Source organism: Branchiostoma lanceolatum, chromosome 14 (assembly GCF_035083965.1).
Source record: "Branchiostoma lanceolatum isolate klBraLanc5 chromosome 14, klBraLanc5.hap2, whole genome shotgun sequence".
Lineage (NCBI taxonomy): Eukaryota > Metazoa > Chordata > Leptocardii > Amphioxiformes > Branchiostomatidae > Branchiostoma > Branchiostoma lanceolatum.
The window spans coordinates 14,540,012-14,561,077 of NC_089735.1; the positions used below are offsets into that span (position 1 = coordinate 14,540,012).

The window sequence follows — 21,066 nt, forward strand, 5'->3', positions numbered from 1 at the left end:
GCGGACCGCTGCGCTGCCGCTGGGTGTCCGCGCGCAACCGAGCCAGAACATTCCTGCACCCTGCCTGCTCCCCTCCCCACCTCAGCGAGTCAGAGAACTTTCTAGACATTCATGACACGTTACTGTCAAGCCGTACGTCTTACTGTAGTTTTAGAGCTGTGATTGATTACGAAGTAATTGTGGTTTTAATCAGAGGGATTTGCCGTAAGATAGTAGGGCATTTGTTTTCCTTGCGGGTTCTTAAGAGCCATAAGGTACGAAGCCTAATCACCCGTTTTAACGCTGCCATAAATAAATGAGTGTGCATTACGGGTGGGGAGGGCAAAAGCTTTTCACAGGAATAGAAGCACGTATCAGCTTACAAGTTATCCATGACCTGATCTTACATGTTCATAACCAACTCAGATTAGTCCATCAACAACCAAGCACTAATTTGCCCAATTCCTGTAGATTTTAGCCGAATTCAGTAAGTATGGGTGTGTCTTCTACAGCTAGGCAAACTGGAGTGTCAAAAACCTTGTCCGCAGTGTGTTGCTGAGGGGTTAAAGTAAATGTTTGGAATTGCCCAGACATTCCTCTAGGGTCAGTTCCCACTTGCTGCTCCCCTGGACGGCAGTGTCAATTTGAAAAATAACTGCATTGTGTAAACAACTTCAAACTAGATTGAGAGACAATTCAATTGACTTGGGGTTTAATCAGTGTTATCATTATTGTAGTTTTTAACTGTCAATCACTATGATTGGCAGCTGCATAAAGGTTTGATCAGGATATACCATTGTTGGATATTAAAGGGTGCATGTCAGCTACATGGATGCCCAAAATAGGCACTTCAGAAGGATTTAATTGCAGATTGAAGGGTAGAAAGTATATGGTTAAACTTAGATTCTTTCAGAATTGTAAAAATTGGATTTTGGCAAGTCAGACAGAGATGACTAGAGAATTGTATGAATGAAATGAGGAAGATGTAACCATGTTGAAGGAAATGGTAAAGAAAGGTAATTGTGTTTAAAAAAAGTAAATGTAAAGATAAATCGATGTGTACAATGAACCATAAAAAGTATTTCCATTATGAAGAAAAATATATCATACACAATACTAGTATTGGAATTTGACATTACATTATTAGCCATGCAAATATCAAGGTCACTGGTGCAGCATCTATTTCATTGTACTCTAAATTCTAATGTTTTTTGTCCGCAGGTAACTCCTGGGGTCGGGCTTCCATGCCAAACATCGCGCCTTGGGATGTCGTACCGAGGATCGGCCAGCGTGCAGCGGAAACACTGACACATATCGAGGCACAGAACATAATGAAGACCAACATTGGACAACTAGAGCTCACTCTTGTCAGGTACATGTTCATTCGGTCTCTGTATGCTTGTATTTATGTAGAGGATAAAGAGGGTGGGTCCAAGTACAGATCCTTGTGGGACACCGGTAAGAGGAGATTTCCATTCGGATGTTGCACCCTGAATAACCACTCGTTGGCGCCTTTTACAAAATGAAAACGTATTCTTTTGAGCGAAAGTGGGTTATACAATTACAAGAAATAATTACACTTAACAGTGGTCAGCCTAAATCTTGTATATTTATCATGCCAGATTATAGCAAATGGTGGCATTGCTTTCTTGACTATTGTATTAAAGACAGACCAGGTTGGGACATAAAATATGTGTTCTTCCTATAAAGTTTTGATAAGATTTGTTTGGAATCAGAATCCTTTATTTTCTAGTATACAGACATAGCCCAGGAGAATGTCTGACCTAATTGTAAAAAAGGCAGGTTGCAATAAACTAGGTTTTGTAAATAACTAAGGTATCCATAACATAAAACATACCGATTTTGGTTTACCAGTAGTGTGCATGTGTGGGAATTGAACAATAGACAAAATTCAATACAAATTATCACAAAGCACATTGAGACGTTTACGACTAAGATATGACTAAAATACATAATAAAGACGTACACAAGATACAAGACTAGAACACATATAATTTTACAGATGCAGTTATAGTTATCGAGGTATTTTACCTTGAAATGAATCTGATTTCCGTATATATGTCCTCTTTAGAAAATGTAAAGTGTCCAGTGTGAGAAGCCGCTCTAAGTGCAAACTTGGCACATGTGTAGTGAAGGGCAACCTTGGAAGCAAACTCAGTCCCCTTCACATTTGACCTCCAAAATAGTACCGTCCCAAACTGACTAGGGAAATCTCACATTACCAGCCCCACCTCTTCTATCTATAAAAGCAAGTTGAACTCCATATTTACTTAAACGTCCACCCCCACACAATCCTTACATGATAAATTACATCCTTTTTTTCTGTATATAGAAGATCTGATAGCATGGGTTACTTGAGGCAACTTGTACAGCTACTATATTGAGGATTGTCAAGGGACCAGACTTTCTAAAATAGCCCCTGGGGTTCTCCGTTGTGAAATTAGGGACTTCAAATTCAAATTGTTTGAGTAGCGTGATGATTATGATAACATTAAGACTCCATAAGAGCATTCCTTTTATTAGATATCGTTTAAGAAATCTAGACCAGTTACAAAATCTGTTGAAAAATTACTTTGAATATTGTACACCACATATCAATTATGTCTTGTTTGTCTCTAGCACTTTGTAATCATTTGTATATAAAGTTTTCTAGGATCTAGCTTCATATTTGAAGCTATGCTTTTAAACTACTTTGTAATGCCAAATCCTACATGCAATTCTAAAAGCCTGCATGATATTGGCGTTATAAAAAAGGTCCTCCCTTCACTTGCAATATTATAGCTTGATTTATATTGCTAATACTAACAAGTTGTGTTTAGTATATGTTTGAATCAGCAGTAAAATGTTTTTGTTAGTACTTACCGGTACTTTCAAGTTTTGGTCTGGTGAACGTATTGTACCAGTGTATAAATACCTGTGTATTTTTACTGTGCAGAAAATGAAGGTATGAGACAAACATGACCTGGCAAGGCACATTCCTGGGGTTGAGGACCAGGCTTTGCCAGACTGCAATGTCCATATTTGGTTTAGAATGGACCTAGTTGCTAATGTCATAGGGGAAGTCAAGGGCTCTTGTGCTTGAAGTAAACTCTGAGATTACAAGTCCTGTCTTAAATGCTAAAAAAATTGAGTGTTGGATCTGTGAAGGGTTTTCTGCCTTCTCTGTATCTTCCTATAGTAGAGGTTTACCTTGGAATATCACAAAGGCACTGGCAAAGCCAGGGAAACTCTCTTGGGGAAGGGCTGTTGCACATGTGTGTTAGTGGGTCATTAATATTAACACATGTTACATCCCCTTTTCTTTAGTTCTGTTCTCAGAATATACATTTCTCAACTTGTCATTTCAGAGTGCTTTAGAGTCCTTGTGCTTTCGTTGCAGTTCTCTCAGAGTTCTTCCAAAGTTAGCTAATCAGTTTGTTAGTACGGTCCTCGAGTTAGCATTATGCTTCGTGGAAATCTAGTTTCGTACGTAATCCTTCAGGTGGGCTGGTGGTCTCACTGTTCGACCGGATCTCGTTGTTGTCTGCTGTTCAGCTGCGCCTTCTACAGATGTCTCTGTTGCTGGTGTCATTGTCGTTGTTGTTGTCTGAGCTGGAGTGTGGTTCTCAATCTCCAAGTCGTCTACAACTGTTGGTGTTTCTTTTGTCTGTCGTAGGTGTTTTCTATTACGACGATCTTGAATTCTGTCTCCACTGCATATGATCTTCCGCCAAGATCCGCTACAACTTTTCAGCATTTTCACAGGTTTGTTCTGTGCGTGTTGGGTTCACATCTAACTGTATCTCCAACGTTAAGAGGTGGCAGGTCTCTTGCTCCTCTATTGTAGTACTTGCGTTGCTTCTCTTTTGCTTGGTGGAGCTTGCGTGGAATGTTGCTCTGAACTTTAGGTTTTAGTAAGGTCGTCTTCATCGGTAGGGTAGTCTTCGTCCTTCTGCTATCATCTATTCCCCTACAATCAATCAAATGGTCTATTGACATAAAACAATGCACGGAGGGCTGAATTATGCTTATTACTCCGGGAAGGAGGATGACCTCCTGACGGGAGTATTGGAAATGCTTTTGTTAGTGCGTTCGCAGCTAGAACTCACGTTCCCGTCGTCGCATTGGTGTGTAACTTAGCATATCGTTTGCTAGGTTCGGCGTGGTGATGCACGATGTCTTTGTTACACCATAACTGTTTTTATCGTTTTATCGTTTTTATTCAATATCGTAATTGCACCCATTTATTGACGCGCAAGTGGAACTGCCCTCCCATAGAGGCCATGCTTAGCAGCCGGTCCGCTGTCGCCCAATGTCGTAAACAGATATAGGGTAGATTCTTTCGCTACTTGCTGTGATCGTATAGTCACTGTTACATTGTAAAATAGCGTGCATCACCACACACAATCTAGCAAACGATATGCCAAGTTACATACCAATGTGGCAATGGCAATTGTGAGTTCTAGCTGCGAACATGTGCAGATTGTTTACGCAGGGGATGAAAGATTGTTGCGACATGTCTGTCAGAAAAATGCCCGCGGGCCGCGGAAGTCACTTCCGGGTTAGCCTGGAAAACATACCCGTCGGGGGCTCCCCGATATCTCTACGGCGCTGGGAGTGATGTCCGCCCAGACAGCTTAGCCCACACGTGCTCGGGGTGTGGGTTTGCGGCCTTGGATCAAATTAGTTCGGACCCTAGTAAAGTATCACAAGGTGATAGGACTGGCAGTTCTAACCGAGAATCGGTTTATTGCACAAAGGAGCTATGGCAGCCTGACGGCTGAATTTCACGCTCATTTACATACTGTTGGTGGAACACTTAAAATAAATAAACATTAACTGTAATCATCAAAACAGCTGCGAATCTAAAATCACTCTGTAGTACGCAACAAATCTAAAATCACTCTAGGCGTAGTACTACGACGATGTAATGACTATGAAGACGTAACCATATAGAATAAACGTTATAAGTGTTCGTAAGTGGTCAGTCTGGAAGAAGTCTCAGTGAATATATACGGTAACATTCCGTAAAATCGACAGAAAGTTCTGTTACAACCTCTGAGAAATAGTGCTTCATAATAAAGATGACATATACAATGCACGAAACCATTAAAGTCTGGGGCCATCATTAACAATTATCCGGTATGATGGCTCATCCCTAGACAATTAATCGCCAATACAACAAAATTAACCAGGATAGTAATTCCTTGAAGTGAATCAGGGTCTGTGATTTCACACCTTATATCAAGATCCATTTCATGCATTTATCTTACAACTAGCTGGTCACTAGCAAAGGAAATTAACAAACACCTTACTCACAATGTACACACTATGAATACTTCACGGAGAAGTGTGTCCTACGGACTCTTCTTTACATTTAAAAGTACAGTCAAACCTGGTCGAGCAACCACCTGGCGTGGGCAACCACCTGCCATCAGAGGACACACATTGAAACAGTCCCGTCCATTTTTACATAGTTAAGACCCTCTCCCAAGCGACCAATTATCTTCCCCAACCAGCAACCACTTTTTTGCCGTCCTAGCTCTGGCACTATCAGCCATTCATTTCAACACCGGAATCATAAACAATTCTGTATTCTTCACAACAATACCAGTAACACCATTGCAGAGATAGATGCAGCTGAATAAGTTAAAATCTGTCAATGTACCTTTTCTGTTTTCAGTTAAAACCAGTGAAGCACATGATTATATATAAATACTGTGCAAACTACAAATTGAGTTAGAATTTTGACATAAACAAAGTGAACGCACTTGTTTTGGCTGTTCAAGGAACAGACAACTACACAAAAATGTTTGGTTGTTAGATAAACACAGTTCTGATGGTCAAACAATGGTTTATTTGAATTTGTTTACATATCAGCATGGAGATTAAAAACTATGTGCATCTCTTGTAGATATTTTCCAGGGAACTAAGGTGTATTTCGTTCAAATGTATGGTTTCTTGTTCTAACTTGTCGGGAGCAACCACCTGTCGTCAGCTACCACGTTTACTCAGTCCCTTGAGTGGTTGCTTGCGCCAGGTTTGACTGTACTTGAAGTAGTGTAAAAAGGGGTTCACACAAGTGCATATATCAAGTCCATATACTGTAAGTTCCATATTGACACTTTTTTGGTTTAGGTAAAGTTTGCGTGGAAGATTTTTCGCTTTGACCCATCGTTGTGCAGCGTTGTTATCGAGCCGAAAGACTACTTCTTCGGCCGCAAACTTTACCTGAGACAAACAGATGTCAATAAAGAATTCCTACAGAATTAAGCACTAAGACAATGCTTTGACGTTAATCAGCTGAGAACTTAATTACCTTATGAATTAGGTTAGAATCCACTGCACGAAATGGCCTCGGATCCTGGCGGAACCGGAATTGTGCATCATGGCGGATACTGACGTTTCCGAGCGAATCCGGACATATCGCATTTCACTGCTTGGATACTGTAGTGCACCGCAGATCCGACCAATTCCGATGCCGTATACGTCTGGATCCATGATGCGCCTCGGATATTTGTGCGGATCCTTCGTTTTAAGTACTTGCCAATTTGGCAGAGATGTTCGGATTGTTTCTGTATCAAAAATCCTTTTTTCGGGTTTTGTCGGATCCAGGGTTCCAGATCATCGGATCCGCCTGCATCCACTAACAATACAGTAAAATCGCTGTACGTATCTGTCAGGATCTGGGGCAATTCCGTGCAGTGTTCGGCCCAGTATCCGTCTAAAATCCTTATATTCGGATTCCTTCGGATCTAAGGTTCCGGATAACATTTCTCCTTATCCGGATCTGTTACGGATTCGTTGCCGGATAGGTCTGTATCCGCCTGTATCTACCTTTTCTTTAAATAAAATACAGAAAAATCACTGTAGGTATCCGTCAGGATCTATGGCAATTCTGTGCAGTGTACAGCTCCGTATCCGTTGAAAATCCAGATTTTCGGATCTTCGATTCTGGATCACGGTGCACCTTAGTTGGATGATTTGGTTCCGTTACGGAATCGTTGTTGGATCTGCTTGGTAAATTCTGTATCCGTGTAGAAAAAGGAAAAATCCTTGGAGTGATTTGTCAGGACCAGAGGCCATTTCGGCTTTGACTTGACTTGACGTAACTTCATGAACTGATCCCCATCCTCTCCAGTCATCATCTGCAGCACACGGAAGGACCTGGACTGGGCGTGGCCTGGGGTACCAGGCTTGATGGGCGGCTCGGGTTCCGGTGGGGGCACCACGCGGGGCGGCATGCGGGCTCTCCTAGCAGACTCCTCTTGGATCATCTGGTACACGGCGGACGACGTGTCGATCGTGCCCGGCTCGCTGTGTGGGTTAAGGAGATGGCGTCACAAAAGTCCAGTAAATTTCAAAAGTGCATCATCTGACGAGTTCTCCGTACCTGGCTTGCAGCTAGGAAGGAGACGACGAAACCAATATCGAATAACAACGAAAATGAACACCTTAAACCGATTTTTCTTTCGGAAACTTTACAATGACCAAAAGTATCTGTCGGGATTTAGGAGATGACGACACAAAGTACCAGTAAAAAGTAAAATTAAGTGTCTTCATCCAATTTGAAGCTTTAAATTTACGTAAAGGTATCTAAAAGAAAAGGTTAAGCTTATTGCTTCAAGCTACCATCATATCGTTTGGTTTAATAAATAAACAAAGGTCGGGTACTCTCTTTAGAAGTCGCAGAGGAAACAAAAAACCTCAGAGAAAAAAGAACATTTCCTTCTAACACTTAAGTAGAGGGAAATGTAATCACAACCAACAGTTTCAAATTGCTGTAGCAATGAATACACCAATTTTGTAATAAAAACAGTAACACATTTGTTACTGTATACTGTGCTATATTCACCAGAAAAGCCTCAACTTATAAAGAACTAAACACAGCAAACTCTCCTGCATTAAGTACATCATGTTTTAGATAACAAATTAATCCTAGGTTATGCGATCACTTAATCCATGCACTGATTTTCTCCAACCTGTAGTCACATGACTCAGACCAGCCAATGGTGGCTGTTAGTTCAGCTGGAAGCGCGAGTTCCACAAACACACACATTGAGAGCTCCCGGCATGCCGACAGTCCGGCGATGCCTGTTTGTCCGCTGCATGCGGCTTACCGCTGTGGCGCGGTCACCTCGGGCTTGCCATCGACAACTCCCACCAGGTGTCCCTCCAAGGTGTCCTGGACGGCGCCCGTGGAGTACATGGCCAGGGGCGTGTCGTACTGCGCGTGCACGATCTTCCTGCCACCGGCCTCGATTTCGATGGGCGTGGCGGGCTTGCCCAGACCGGCCTCGGCGGCACGCATGATGGCACCTACATCCACACTGAAGTACACAATATCATATCAGATAAACGCACATTAGGATACAGCAAGGCTACCAACGTGCCGCTTTGCATATCAAGGACAAAAATCTGCAATCAATCAATCAATCAATCAATCAATCAATCGTTCTCAGGCGTCAGTGTCTGATGCATGGCGGCTGCAGACATGCATAGGGCTCGCCAGGCTGGTCTGCTCTCGGCATAGACCCTCCAGTCGGTTCTGGTGATCCCCACATAATTGAAAAAAAAGAATGATTGCAATGGAGAGTAGCAGGCAAGTAGAATGATGTACAATGGAAGCATAGTCACCTACGACCACCTGATAGGGTCGAAGATGTATATAGGTAACACTTTTGCTGAATGATCGTACATGTATATTATACAACGTATACATATGGCAACTTGAACCACAGTTCTGAAAACTAAGTCAACGGTACAAATCAAAAGACTACATAGTCCGGTATGAAACTATACGAGTCTTTGTATCACAACACAGGTGGACAGACATGACAGAAGGGTGATAAAAAGAATAGGATGTATAAAAAGGCCTTCATGCTGTCACAAAAAGCTATGATGCTGAAAAGCTGAAGTGAGATAGTACCTATCTAGTAGCTGGTAATTGGCTTCAGGCTCACTGGAAAAGCAGCGGGTGGAAAAAGGGAAAACATCAGAGAGACAGTGAAGGTAGAGAAGGAAGAGATATAGCAGAGAGCAAAGGATTCAGCCACTTAAGTTGTTGTTCTAGCAGCTGCTGTAGCGATTCAGTTATTGAAAATTATATTAATTTACACAAAACATTAAGAGTACATTTTGAATACATCAATTATTTATATTCACATTCGCACAGTCTTAAAATTATCATTAATGAGAGCAACTCACTGAAATTATCATTAACGAGAGCAACTATTCCAAAAGCCGTTAGTAGGAATAAGACATTCCTTTACCATTGTGTGTTTTACTAAGTAAGATGTGTTTCCACCATCTTGTTTAGTGATGAACCATTTCATGTCAACATGTATAACAAGGAGGTAACTGTATATACCTTGTGTGTATGGATACCTCTGTAGCTTTGAAAACAGAGTTGCCCTAATTACCAAAACCACAACGATATTTAACATGATATTGAGATGATCAATTACTTAATAACTTGTATTATACTTGCTTGGAACTTCAACAGATTCTGATAGATACATGACGCTCTACACTGTTGCAGATCTGTTCCCTTTTTGTACATGATTCAAAAATAGGCTAGCAAGACAGCAATTTCCTAGTCCCCACATTTGTAGCTGACATACAGCATCTTAGTGATGTAGTTCGTTCTTGCTGCCTTTCCCTTCTGTCCTTTTCAAAACAGACATTTACTTCATGCCAGGTGCAGACATCTCTCATGCCACGGTAAGGGAGAATGGTTGTACCTGGGCTCTGCAACAGTAGGTACAGGTGCAGCTGCAGGGTGAGGGGCACGTATTGGAGCAGGAGCAGGTGCAGGAGCCGGAGCGAGCACTGAAGCTGCTCCAGGTGCAGGACCCCCTCCAGGTGCGCTCTGTTCTCGGGAGTAACAACCAGGTGTGAAACTAATGTTGGGAGTTACCATACTTTCCCTGTCTCTTGTGGGGAGGGGGGCAGTCTGCATACCTTACACCACTTGTCTTCTTCATATGTATTTATTTTTTTAAGGAAACAATCTTTTCACGTTTCTTTGCTTTACCCTCCCGGCTTGCTACTCGGTGCTGCAAAATTTGTATTGGTGTTTTCTGCAATGGGGTTGGAGTGTCCAGAAAAGGGAAGGGTCCGCTGTGTCCTCTTGGAGCTGTCGCTTTGGGATTGGAGCAGAATCAATCAACGGTCGTCATCTCCATTTACAGCTCCTTCCATGATGCCCTGTGATGTGAAGGACTTGACTGGTCACCCAATGGACGTCCTCCGAGGAGTGCTTTACATTGCAAATTGAAATGGTGCTTCTTTCTCCATAACAGAGTCAGGACGCGACGGTACCAAAAACTTTTTCACAAGACAGGCTGGCTGGCGAGTTCTAATGGGCCGTGGGCTTTTCTGCCACAGTAGTTGGCCTGACCCTATTGGGTTGATGAGCACAATTGTCTTCCAAAGTTTGTGTCATCCTGATTATCATAGAGTTGTAGAATGAAGGTGTGTTTGCTGAATGCTGCTATTATTTGATAGCAAGCTTCTTATTTCAATATGACGCTAATACTTGTACCTCTATATTAAGCTTAGACGGAATACATTTGGTACCACAACAACTATCTGTATCTGTACGTGTTAACTTACCTGATATACCTTGTGGCACAAAATGTACCTTTAAGCCTTAATGCTCAAGCCTTTATTTTCTATTTTCTAACTAACCTGTTCAGTGGAGTGTCCCTGTGGTGTAATGGTCTGCGCTTCTGTTACTTACCACATCTGGTTCTGATTACTTGGAACCAGAAGGCCCGAGTTCAACTCCCTGGTAGGACACCTCTGGACAAGAGGCGTATTGAGTCATACCAAAGACTTTATAAAAATGATACATACTCATGATGAAACAGTATGGAAGTTAAACACACTCCACTGCCAGTGGACTAGCCCCCTGCTGCAGTGATTGCACCACAGCGTGGCCCAGGGCTATGAAACGGGAATGGGCACCACCCTATACACCTTATGGTGTGGGAGGATTTTAACTTTTAACTAACCTGTTCAGTGCTTCCCGTAGAATCTGTTGAGTCTCTGAGACGTTTTCCATGGCATTGATGGGGGTGTTGTACTGGCTGTGGACCATCCCGGGACTGGTGGGCGACCGGGGAGCGCCCACGGAAGGCGGCTGACCCGTGGCGGAGAGCGACGACAACCGCGTGGGAGCCATCGGGGAGATTTGCGTGACGGGGGCGGAAACTGGGGAGACTTTTAAGTGCGACGGTCCAGTCTGTACGGATGCTCCAGACTGTATGGGGCTTATACGTGTCGGGGAGAATGGCTGCCCTGCCCTTAGCGGAGGTGACGGAACACTCGGTGCCTGGACTGGTGGGGGTTTGTAGACTGACGGACATTGGATGTGCATAGGTGGGGCCTGTGTGGAAGAAGCACTTGCCTGCTGAACAGGGGCAAAAGCACTGTTGTCCCCGCTGCCAATGCTACTGAGTCCATTGACAGAGCCAGTAGGAACAACACTACTCGTACCCCCTAAAGGCTTTGGGGTGGAGTTGTACAGCTTATTGACGGAGCTGGTGGCTAAGGTAGGGGTGGGGTTATAGAGCCCATTGGTGGGGGTGGGGTTATATAATCCAGCGCTAGGGGCGGTATCGCTGGCAGGCACACTGGCTGGCTGGAACCTCTGTAAAACATGCGTCAGTGGAACATGCTCAGTTCATGCTGCAGTTCAGGCAACTATCATTAGGGTGACAATTCTCACATGCAGGATGTGAACAAGCAAATAAGACTCATAGCTGCTAATAGACATGTGAATAGATGACTGATGGCTTAACCAGTGTTTACAAATACAAGGGAAAACTTTTTCAACAAGCAAACATGAAAATGTATTGTGTAGAACTCATTCATATACTGTACATGCTGTCATTCGAACGATACGTGATATCATATCTAAGTGCAAACAAAATAAAATATAACTGGTTAGTGTTTGTGACAGTTAAAGTGACTATAAAAACAAATTGTCCTGTCACTATTTGTTTGTAAGGAACAAAGTAGTGCAAAGTGAAATGCAATTTTCATACAGGAAAAAGTTGTACATGCAACACTGGTAGAGAAAATGTACCTGGAGATTTGAAGTATTGAAGGACAGTAGATAAGAGTACATTAGAGAATGTGAGCAGTAAAATGTATGGAGACAATGATTTGACATGACAGCAGATTGCGCCAAAGACAATAGAAGATTCCAGAACTTACTGTCATCATCATTGAAAAAAAGACATTCTTTCCTGACATCTTAGGAAAGCAACCATTGTGTAATCTTAGTCTTGAAGTCAAATCTATTAAAGTGAAACTTTTCTTGTTGAGATTTTCAGCCACTGTTGAGATTTTCCGCCTGGTTTTGTCATATTATTGGTGACACCTCCCATTTCATCACTGCAAATTTTGCAGCTGTTGTTGGCAGTTTTGACGTGCCTTGCTTGAAGACTGCGACGACAGTCATTGTTCTTCTGCTAGAGGAGGCAACTTGAAAAATTGTGTCTCCAGGTTTGTAAGACAGAAGGACAGACCAGGCTCGAGCAGGAGAGTGAAGCAAAGAGTATACTGTAACCGTAAAGAAGTGCCCATCTGGTACGCGGTGGGACAAGGGTTAAGGTAGGCAGACTGCTAAGACTGAGAACCCACAGTACAGGGAAAGGGAGGTCAGCAAAGGGTTAACAGCTAGTTATAAACACAAATAGTCATCATACTGCAAGAAAAGTTAATTATCATCTATATTATCAAAGTATGTCAGCGACAGTGTAGAGGCAAAGTACTATTACGTAAGAGTATAACTGGTTAACAATACTAAGTACACTACAATTCAACTATTTGATAAAAGTATGGTCTACAGATAGAATAAGTGTCAATGCACTGTTTTTATAAGTGATTAACATTTTGTGAACATATTCCAAAGTCGGTGATGAAACAAGGAGAAGTATACTAGTACCAAAGTTCATGAAATGATTTCAACATTGGTATATTTAGATAGATTGTACCACAGCAGGTATGCATTACTTTGATATTCAAGTTTGTAAGATATACAATTCTGTTATCTCTAACCAAACTCAAACCAGCTTTCAATGGAAGGCATCTAGTGCCAATGCTGGAGAGGAATTTTGCCATATATAGTTATGACATTGTAAGATAAGTTATTAACAACAAGATCAGTGACAGTCACTCTTTTGGAAGCTATCAAAGTAACATGCTGTGTTCTTTGTCCTTGAGAATTCCCCAAAACAAGTTTGGAATTGTCTTGTTTGAGTTACGTTCTATTGGCATGTGGGACACACGTGTTGGGAAGGATATATTTCAACAGTGTTTCTTGCTGTTTTGAGTAGTAAGATTTAAGAGGGGTTGCTAGCCATTATAGCAAATGTGTATTGTCCAAATGTGTTGTTAAATTCTATGCCTGCCCCAAAATGAAACAAGAGTTCAGAGACCTCATACCTCCATGGAATATTTAGAGCTTTTTAAAAAATCTTATTAGAATGTCTTCCACATTTACATAATCCATGCATGGTGACGTTCATATCAAACTAACCTACATGTGTCACAAGTATGAAATTCCAATCATTTACCACTTAGGAATCATGTGATTTTTGCATCAATTATGCAAATGAGGATCTTATTTGCATAATTAGTATCATGACACTTACCGCTGGCTGGGCTTGTATTGTGGGAGCTGAAGGTCCAGCTGGGATGGCTGGCAATGGTCTGCTGTACATGTCCTCTCTGAAAACACACAAATGGTACAGTCTGTTTTAAAAGTGAGCGTACACAAGTGTGCAGAGCTATATAGATTTAGCGGTTTCTTCTAAAGCAGGTATCTCACTGGACCTGCGGCACGTTGGCGACCTCACTGCGACCAAGCGATTTGACAGAGCGCTCAACGGATTTCATCAATAGAACAAAAATCTTTTCATGCTTTGTTAAGTGTTTTCTTGTGTCATACTTGTAGGTTTTGCATGATATTCCCATTATAACTTCTTGGAAGACCTTTTGTACCCAAATTAAAGCATTTTATGGGTCAATGAATAAGTCATTTTACACTATATGATTCTCTCATAACTACTTTCAATTTCTCTTTCTAGTTACCTTCTCTATGTAGAAATATTAACATTTTCTCACAAATGTTAATCTGATTCTGTATCAGTACGATCCCACGGGGGAAAGTTGCAAATTCATAATGGCACCTGCACAAGATCTAAATGATTGTTATGATGTTTCTTTGTCCTACTGGACAGAAACATTCACACACAACTAGATGGCTGTGAAAAAATAAGGAAGCAAGTATCTCATACTAAAAAGCTGCTAGTCTAGATTAATATTCGTCATACCAACGTGCCCCTGGGTCATGTGATTGAAGTTGGATTTGGTTCCCTTTGTAGTTGAAAGAGGAGGCCAAAACATGTCTAATAACTTAAGTCTGGTGAAACATGACCTAACCAGTCAAGGGTCCACCCAGCATAGCAAACAGTGGAGAGGGCTTGTTTTTTGACCCGATTGATACATGCATACTACTGGTAAACCAAAATCGGTATGTTTTATGTTATGGATATATACAATTTATTGCAACCTGCCTTTTTTTACAATTAGGTCAGATATTCTCCTGGGCTATGTCTGTATACCAGACAGGATTCTGATTCCAAACAAATCTTATCAAAAATTTATAGGAAGAACAGGAACACGTATCATATGCCCCACCCTGCCTGTTCTGAACATAATAGTCAAGAAAACAATACCGCCATCTGCTATAATTTGGCATGGCATATATATAAGATTTAGGCTGACCAGTGTATAGTATAATTATTTCTTTTAATTGTAAAACCCACTTTCACTCAAAAACACACGGTTTCATTTTGTGAAAGGAGCCAACGAGTGGTTTAGAAATCTCCTCTTACTGGTGTCCCACAAGGGTCTATACTTGGGCCCACCCTCTTCATCCTGTACATAATAGCATACATATGGAATGAGCTTGTACCTGATAAGAGTGAGCTCTAGTTGTCGAATGTGGGTCTTGATTATCTTCTGTGCCTCGATATGTGTCAGGTTTTCCGCTTCACAATGGCCGATCCTCACTATGACATCTCCAGGCGCGATGTTGGCCATGGCAGCCCGACCCCCAGGAGTTACCTGCGGACAAAAACATCACTTGTTACTTTTGCCAAGAATGTTTTATGTGTCTTTCTGTCTCTGTGTATGTGTGAACACAATAACTTGAGAATGCCTTGGTGGATTGTATTGCTATTTTGGTCTTTATGAGACCTTGAAGTAATTAGATTTTGGGTGCCCCCTAGCGTTATGGTACTGCATGGAGATTAATCCGAAAATGAAAGCTGCCATTTTGCCAAGATTCAGTTGTGTCTAGGGACTGGTCACAAATGGCACCACACCCTCAAGAATGCATTACATAATTCATAAAGGATGCCCCTTTCAAGATTCAAACAGTCAAAATCACTAACTCAACCACTCGCAAATCACATTATTTGCCAATTTGATATCATTAGAGTGAAATAGATGCTATAACAGTGACATAAATGTTCGGCTCACAATGTCAAATTTTACACAGGTATTGTGAATAATGCACTTTCTACATTATGGAAATCCTTTTTGTATTTTGTAGAGCATATCAGTTTGATTTTACCCTTGCTTTTTTCCTGAACTGCAGAATAACCTTTAAATACCATTTCCTTCAACATGACACCATCTTCCATATTTCATTGATATAATACCCCATGTCATCTCTCTCTGACTCGCCAAAATCCAATTTTGACAATCCTAAAAGAATCATATAACCATATACTTTCTACCCTTCAATCTGCAATTAAATCCTTCTGAAGTGCCTATTTTGGGAATCCATGTAGCTGACATATACCCTTCAATTTCCAACAATGGTATAAGCCTCTACCAGGCTCCGCGGATCGCTGGGAATATAGTAGGAATTGGCCAAATAGAGTGAATTGTGGGTCGCCTATTGGACCTTCCCTGCATAGCGGACTACCCTTGGCATACTATACACTCTGTTTGGCCAATTTCTACTATTTTCCCAGCGATCCGCGGAGCCTGGTAGAGGCTACAATGGTATATCCTGATCATAGCTGTATGCAGCTGCCAATCATAGTGATTGACAGTCGAAAACTACAACCTTCATGGCACAGATTAAACCCCAACTCGATTAAATTGTCCCTCAAGCTAGTTTAAAATTGTTTACATCATGCAGTTATTTTCACACTCCCGTCCAGCGAGTAACTGAACCTAGAGGAATGTCTGGGCAATTCCAAACATTTACTGGTTTTAACCCCTCAGCAACACACTACGGTCAAGGTTTTTGACACACCAGTTTACCTGTAGAGGGAGGACACACCAATACTTCCTGAATCCGGCTAAAATCTACAGGGATTGGGAAAATTAGTGCTTGGTTGCTGCTGGACTAATCTGAGTTGGTTATGACCAAATACGATCGGGTCATGGCTAACTTGTAATCTGATACGTGGTTCTATTCCTGTGAATAGCTTTCGCCCTCCCCACCCGTAATGGACACTCATTTATTTATGGCAGTGTTAAAACAGGTGATTAGGTTTCCAACTTTATGGCTCTTAAGAACCCACAAGGAAAGCAAATGCCCTACTATCTTATGGCAAATTCCTCTAATTAAAACCATAATTAATTCGTTTGTAATCAAGGAGAAAACCATGTTATTGTAATTCAGCATTACAAACAAAAGGCAGAATTCTGGAAATCATTGAAAAATGTGAGCAAGAAAATTCGTCAGGAATAATTTTTGTGGCAGACTATACAAAAGCATTTGATCGTATTAGATGGGATTTTGTCTTAAAATCATTAGAATTCTTTAACTTTGGAAACACCTTCATCAAATGGATACAGGTACTTTATAGTAATATATCGAGTAGAATTATTAATTATTGACATGTAGCTAAACCATTTATGCCTCAGCGAGGGGTACGGCAAGGATGCCCCCTGTCTCCGTATCTGTTTATCGTTGCCTTGGAACTTTTAGCCATTAAAATCAGGAGTAACTAAGATATAAAGGGACTGGTGACAAATGATATAGAATAAAAATTGTCCCAGTATGCGGATGACTCTAACTTTACTTTTGAACCCACGCCGGTCTCACTTAACGCTTTAACTGAAGATTTAAATCACTTCAGCACACTCTCTGGTCTCACACCCAATTATGACAAATGTAAGGTAATCAGAGTTGGTTCTCTTAAAGGTACAGGCTTTGTATTACCGTGTCAGTATAGCGTTGAATGGACCGATGGGCCCTTTAATATGTTAGGGACGTACGTTCCAGTAAACATAAATGAAATAATCACTTCCATCAACTGTAGTAAGTGGACTCGACATTACAATCTTGGAAAGGAGAACCACTGTCATTGTACGGCAAAATCGCAATAATCAATTCCTTGGTTGTTTCGCTCTTTGCATATATTTCTTGTTCTACCTTCTCCAGATCATATGTTTTTTTCAACAATATGAAAAGAAAATTTTCAAATTCAAAGAGAAAAGTACTTTACAGCCCATATGAATGTGAAGGGTTAAGGCTCATTCATTTGTATGCTTTTAATGCGTCCTTGAAAGCTTCCTGGATTCCTAAGCTTTATCATAACACACTCTGGTTTTGTTCAAAACTTCTATCAAACACCCATGTTGCATTTAAAAAGGGTTTGTTTCCATTTATGCAAATCGGTGATGACAAATTGAAAATTGTCACGTTTCTGAAGCATGAGCTCTCCGGTGTATTTTTCTTAGATGTATTGTCCTCGTGGCTATCATTCCAGTTTAACCCTCCTGAGAATAGTTCTCAGTCCCATTTCTATGGTATAGTTGTTCGGACTCCAGGAAGACTAGTGTACCACTAATGGAGATCCTAATAAAACAAACAAACAAAGTTGTCACTTTAAGATTGATGATAAACCATTCTTATGGAGAGACATGAAGAATAAGGGTATTCTGTTTGTACAAGATGGTTTAGATGCAGACCAATGTTACAAAATTATGAGTGGATAAGAGGTGTCAAAATCAACAAAAAAGTGTACAAGTTTTTTTAGAAACGAACGATTTGATTGACCACCCTAGGAACATAATGACTTACTGGGAAGACCAAATGAACGACATTGTACCTTGGAAGGAAGTTTTTCTCCTCATATATAAACTAACAATCGATCCCCGACCAGAATCTTTCGATTCAAATTAGTACACAAATTGTTAGCAATAAATAGATTATTATATATCTGGAAAGTGAAAGATTCGCCATTGTGTGCCCTTTGTAAAAAAGAGGAAGGAACAATAAAACACCTTTGCCATGACTGTGGAAAGGTGGTTGAATTTTGGCGGAGCGTACAAAGATAATTTAACAAAACAACAGGGCTTTATCTCAATGTCAATAATTCAATGAATATTCTGTTGGGGGATCACTCTGAATCTGTGCCGATAGTGTGTAATCTTATTATTCTTCTGGGTAAGGTATATATTTTCAAAAATCGTGAGTCGTGTATTATTTCGTTGTATAGATTTATCCCATTTGTTAATAATTTCAAGTGTCAAGAAGAAACCATTGCACGAAAAAGAAAATGGGGCGAACTTGAAAATGTATTCAAATACTAGCATGTGTGTGTGTGTGTGCGTGTACTCTTATGTTATCATGTCATACAGTTGTCTTTGTTTATGTGCTTTTATTCTCTTGAATAAAGATTATTAAGGAAAATTGAAACAAAAAGGCCGAGAAAGAAATAAAGGCAACAAGTTAAGGACATACAAAACATTCAAAGAGATATATGACAAATAACCGTTTTTTTTTTAAACATTCCTAATTTCAAAAATCGTAGAGCCATGTGTAAACTTCGTATTACATGTATTAGTGACCGTCCATTATATGTAGAATCTGGCAGGCTAGGCATAACCGTGCCCCTTTACAGGATAGATTATGTAAATTTTGTAATAACTCACGTATTGAAGATGAAATGTATTTCTTACTAGACTGTATATTGTATGAAAACGAGCGTCAGGCTGTGTTCAAATCAATTCAGCTTGACAATAGATGTAAGGCAATATCAAAGCAGGATACTTTTACATACTTGATGTCATGCACAAATGTTTATGTAATGGACGAAGTATGTAATTATGTCGCCATGTTTTTAAAAAGAGAGAAGAAGCCATTAGAACTTAGATATACGGTAGTACAATGGTATAGTGTTGTATCTCAAGTACCAATGTATGGTATTCTGTGCATTTATCCCTCTGGGAAATGAACATGCAATAAAAGATTATTACTGGTGTGTGTCATCGTTTTGAAAGCAGGGCGGGGAGTTACGGCAACCGTTCGCGATGATCTCATCCTAGCAAAAAATCCACTCCTCTTGATCAAGTGTTTGCAGACCCTTTCAATACAAACTGAAAGTAAAAGGCTTGCGTAACAGGTTGGTAAGTGGAAAACTAGCCGAGCCACTTCTGTGCTCTACTTCTGTCAAATGACACTGTGGTCAAATGATGACGGCATGAAATTATAGGCCATTGGCGTCGTCTGCTCGGGGGTGGGAGGGGAGTCTTGCACAGTTTAATAGCGTTAGAGTCGCGTATGTACTCTAGCTCACCGCGGTTCATAGCTCTAAAACTACAGTAAGACGACTTGACAGTGGAGTGTCATAAATGTCTGGAAAGTTCTCTGACTGGCTGAGGTGGGGAGGGGAGCAGGCAGGGTGCAGGAATGTTCTGGCTCGGTTGCGCACGGACACCCAGCGCAATGCAGCGGTCCGCCTATTTTGGGCTGCGGACTAGGTATGTCCGGAACGCATCACTGGGACAAAAACGAGACCAGGCCATAAGAAAATTTTGAGGCAAAAATGACAGGCTAGGGTACAGAATTATACTTCAGCCTCTCCTACAAGTATACATCATTTATACGATGTCCTGCCATAGGCTGTCAGCTATAAGAATTACAGGGATAACTTATCAAAACAGTCCGCTAAAAGTCCGGGGAAAGTTGGCCAGGTTTTGGCGAGAAGTTCTTACCCTGAAGATGAACAGCGGCAAGGAGAATTCCTTCCCGCCCGAGAGACGGAAGCCCCAGGGCGCGGGTCCCGGTAGAGTGACCTGGTATTGCCGCCTGGACGCCATGCTGTAGTAACGTCCTGTTAGCTATGTGTCCAAGAAGTGGCCGGAGAAACTTTTCGTTCCGTCCGAAGGACGGCGATGTTTGTGAGGAGGTATCTTTCCTAACAGAATATGATGGGTCGGCCCCGAAAGAGGGCCACGCTATTATTGGTGGAAAATGCTCCAATCCTATTGGTCAATAATGATAGTAATCGTGAGTGACGGGATACATACTGCGTAGGTCGCCATTATAGAGTTTGCTTACGATTTGTTCACGTTAGAGCAAGGAGGTTTAACCAAAACCTCCTTCAATGGTTAGAGGTAAAAACTCTTGTGAGGGATTTCCTGCCGTTTGCACACGACACGCTGTCCGGCCGAGGCACTTTTGCACACGGAACGAAAACAAGCACTGACCTTTGAACCGGCAGCTGGGAGACGCCGGTCTGGCCCGGGAACTACCCCCCCCCCCTTCCCAAAAGATGTAATTATATACCACCACAAATGGTAAAGGTCACAATTTTTTTCTGGATTTGAAAAGTAGACACATGTCTGGTCTCCCTGCGTGAAAACTGGCCAAAAGTGACCAAAGATTTCACCAGGAAAAAATTCTCAAGCATAATAACAAGAAAAATGTCCATTTAAAGGTCCCTCCCCATCAGATGACGGTACAGTCCAAATAAAGGGGGATCTAGGTACAAACTCGTATCTAAATACATGTACTAAAACAACTTTTCAAGAAGCAAAAAGTAACATCAATACTTACTAACACTTATGTTACTTTAGATTTATTCGTCTTACAGAATGACAACTTTCTAAAAAAAGATATTGACACAGGTCACCCAATTATGGTACTTAACCCGCCCCCATATTGAATGTAGCTCTAACACTTAAACAGGATTTGTGCCAGACAGAGGTTCAAATTGGATAATTGAGCTTACTCACGGCAAACAGTCAACCAAGGAT

General features: G+C 41.3%; 1 protein-coding gene across 2 annotated transcripts; it reads right to left on the reverse strand.

The window, feature by feature from the left end:
- Window positions 1-6,495: 6,495 nt before the first annotated feature.
- LOC136448184 (PDZ and LIM domain protein 3-like) lies at window positions 6,496-20,530 on the reverse strand. Of its 2 annotated transcripts, none has more exons than XM_066447382.1 (6): window positions 20,023-20,530; window positions 14,972-15,123; window positions 13,647-13,722; window positions 9,723-9,850; window positions 8,100-8,309; window positions 6,496-7,296 (listed from the first exon to the last, which is right to left on the reverse strand). In XM_066447382.1, the coding sequence occupies exons 1-6, from the start codon at window positions 20,125-20,127 to the stop codon at window positions 6,951-6,953; spliced, it is 1,017 nt and encodes a 338-aa protein (XP_066303479.1). In that variant the 5' UTR covers window positions 20,128-20,530; the 3' UTR covers window positions 6,496-6,950. The 2 variants fall into 2 exon arrangements, with proteins under 2 accessions (XP_066303479.1, XP_066303478.1); XM_066447381.1 differs by lacking the exon at window positions 9,723-9,850 and adding an exon at window positions 10,998-11,635 and having other exon boundaries at window positions 20,023-20,524.
- Window positions 20,531-21,066: the final 536 nt, after the last annotated feature.

Bases quoted from the DNA above. Each gene is read 5' to 3' on its own strand.
- LOC136448184 (XM_066447381.1), bottom strand. From the start codon at position 20,127: ATGGCGTCCAGGCGGCAATACCAGGTCACTCTACCGGGACCCGCGCCC. The intron at 15,124-20,022 runs GTAAGAACTTCT...TTTTGTCCGCAG, and splicing joins TGCCGCTGTTCATCTTCAGG to GTAACTCCTGGGGGTCGGGC. The intron at 11,636-13,646 runs GTAAGTGTCATG...CATGTTTTACAG, and splicing joins CAATACAAGCCCAGCCAGCG to AGGTTCCAGCCAGCCAGTGT.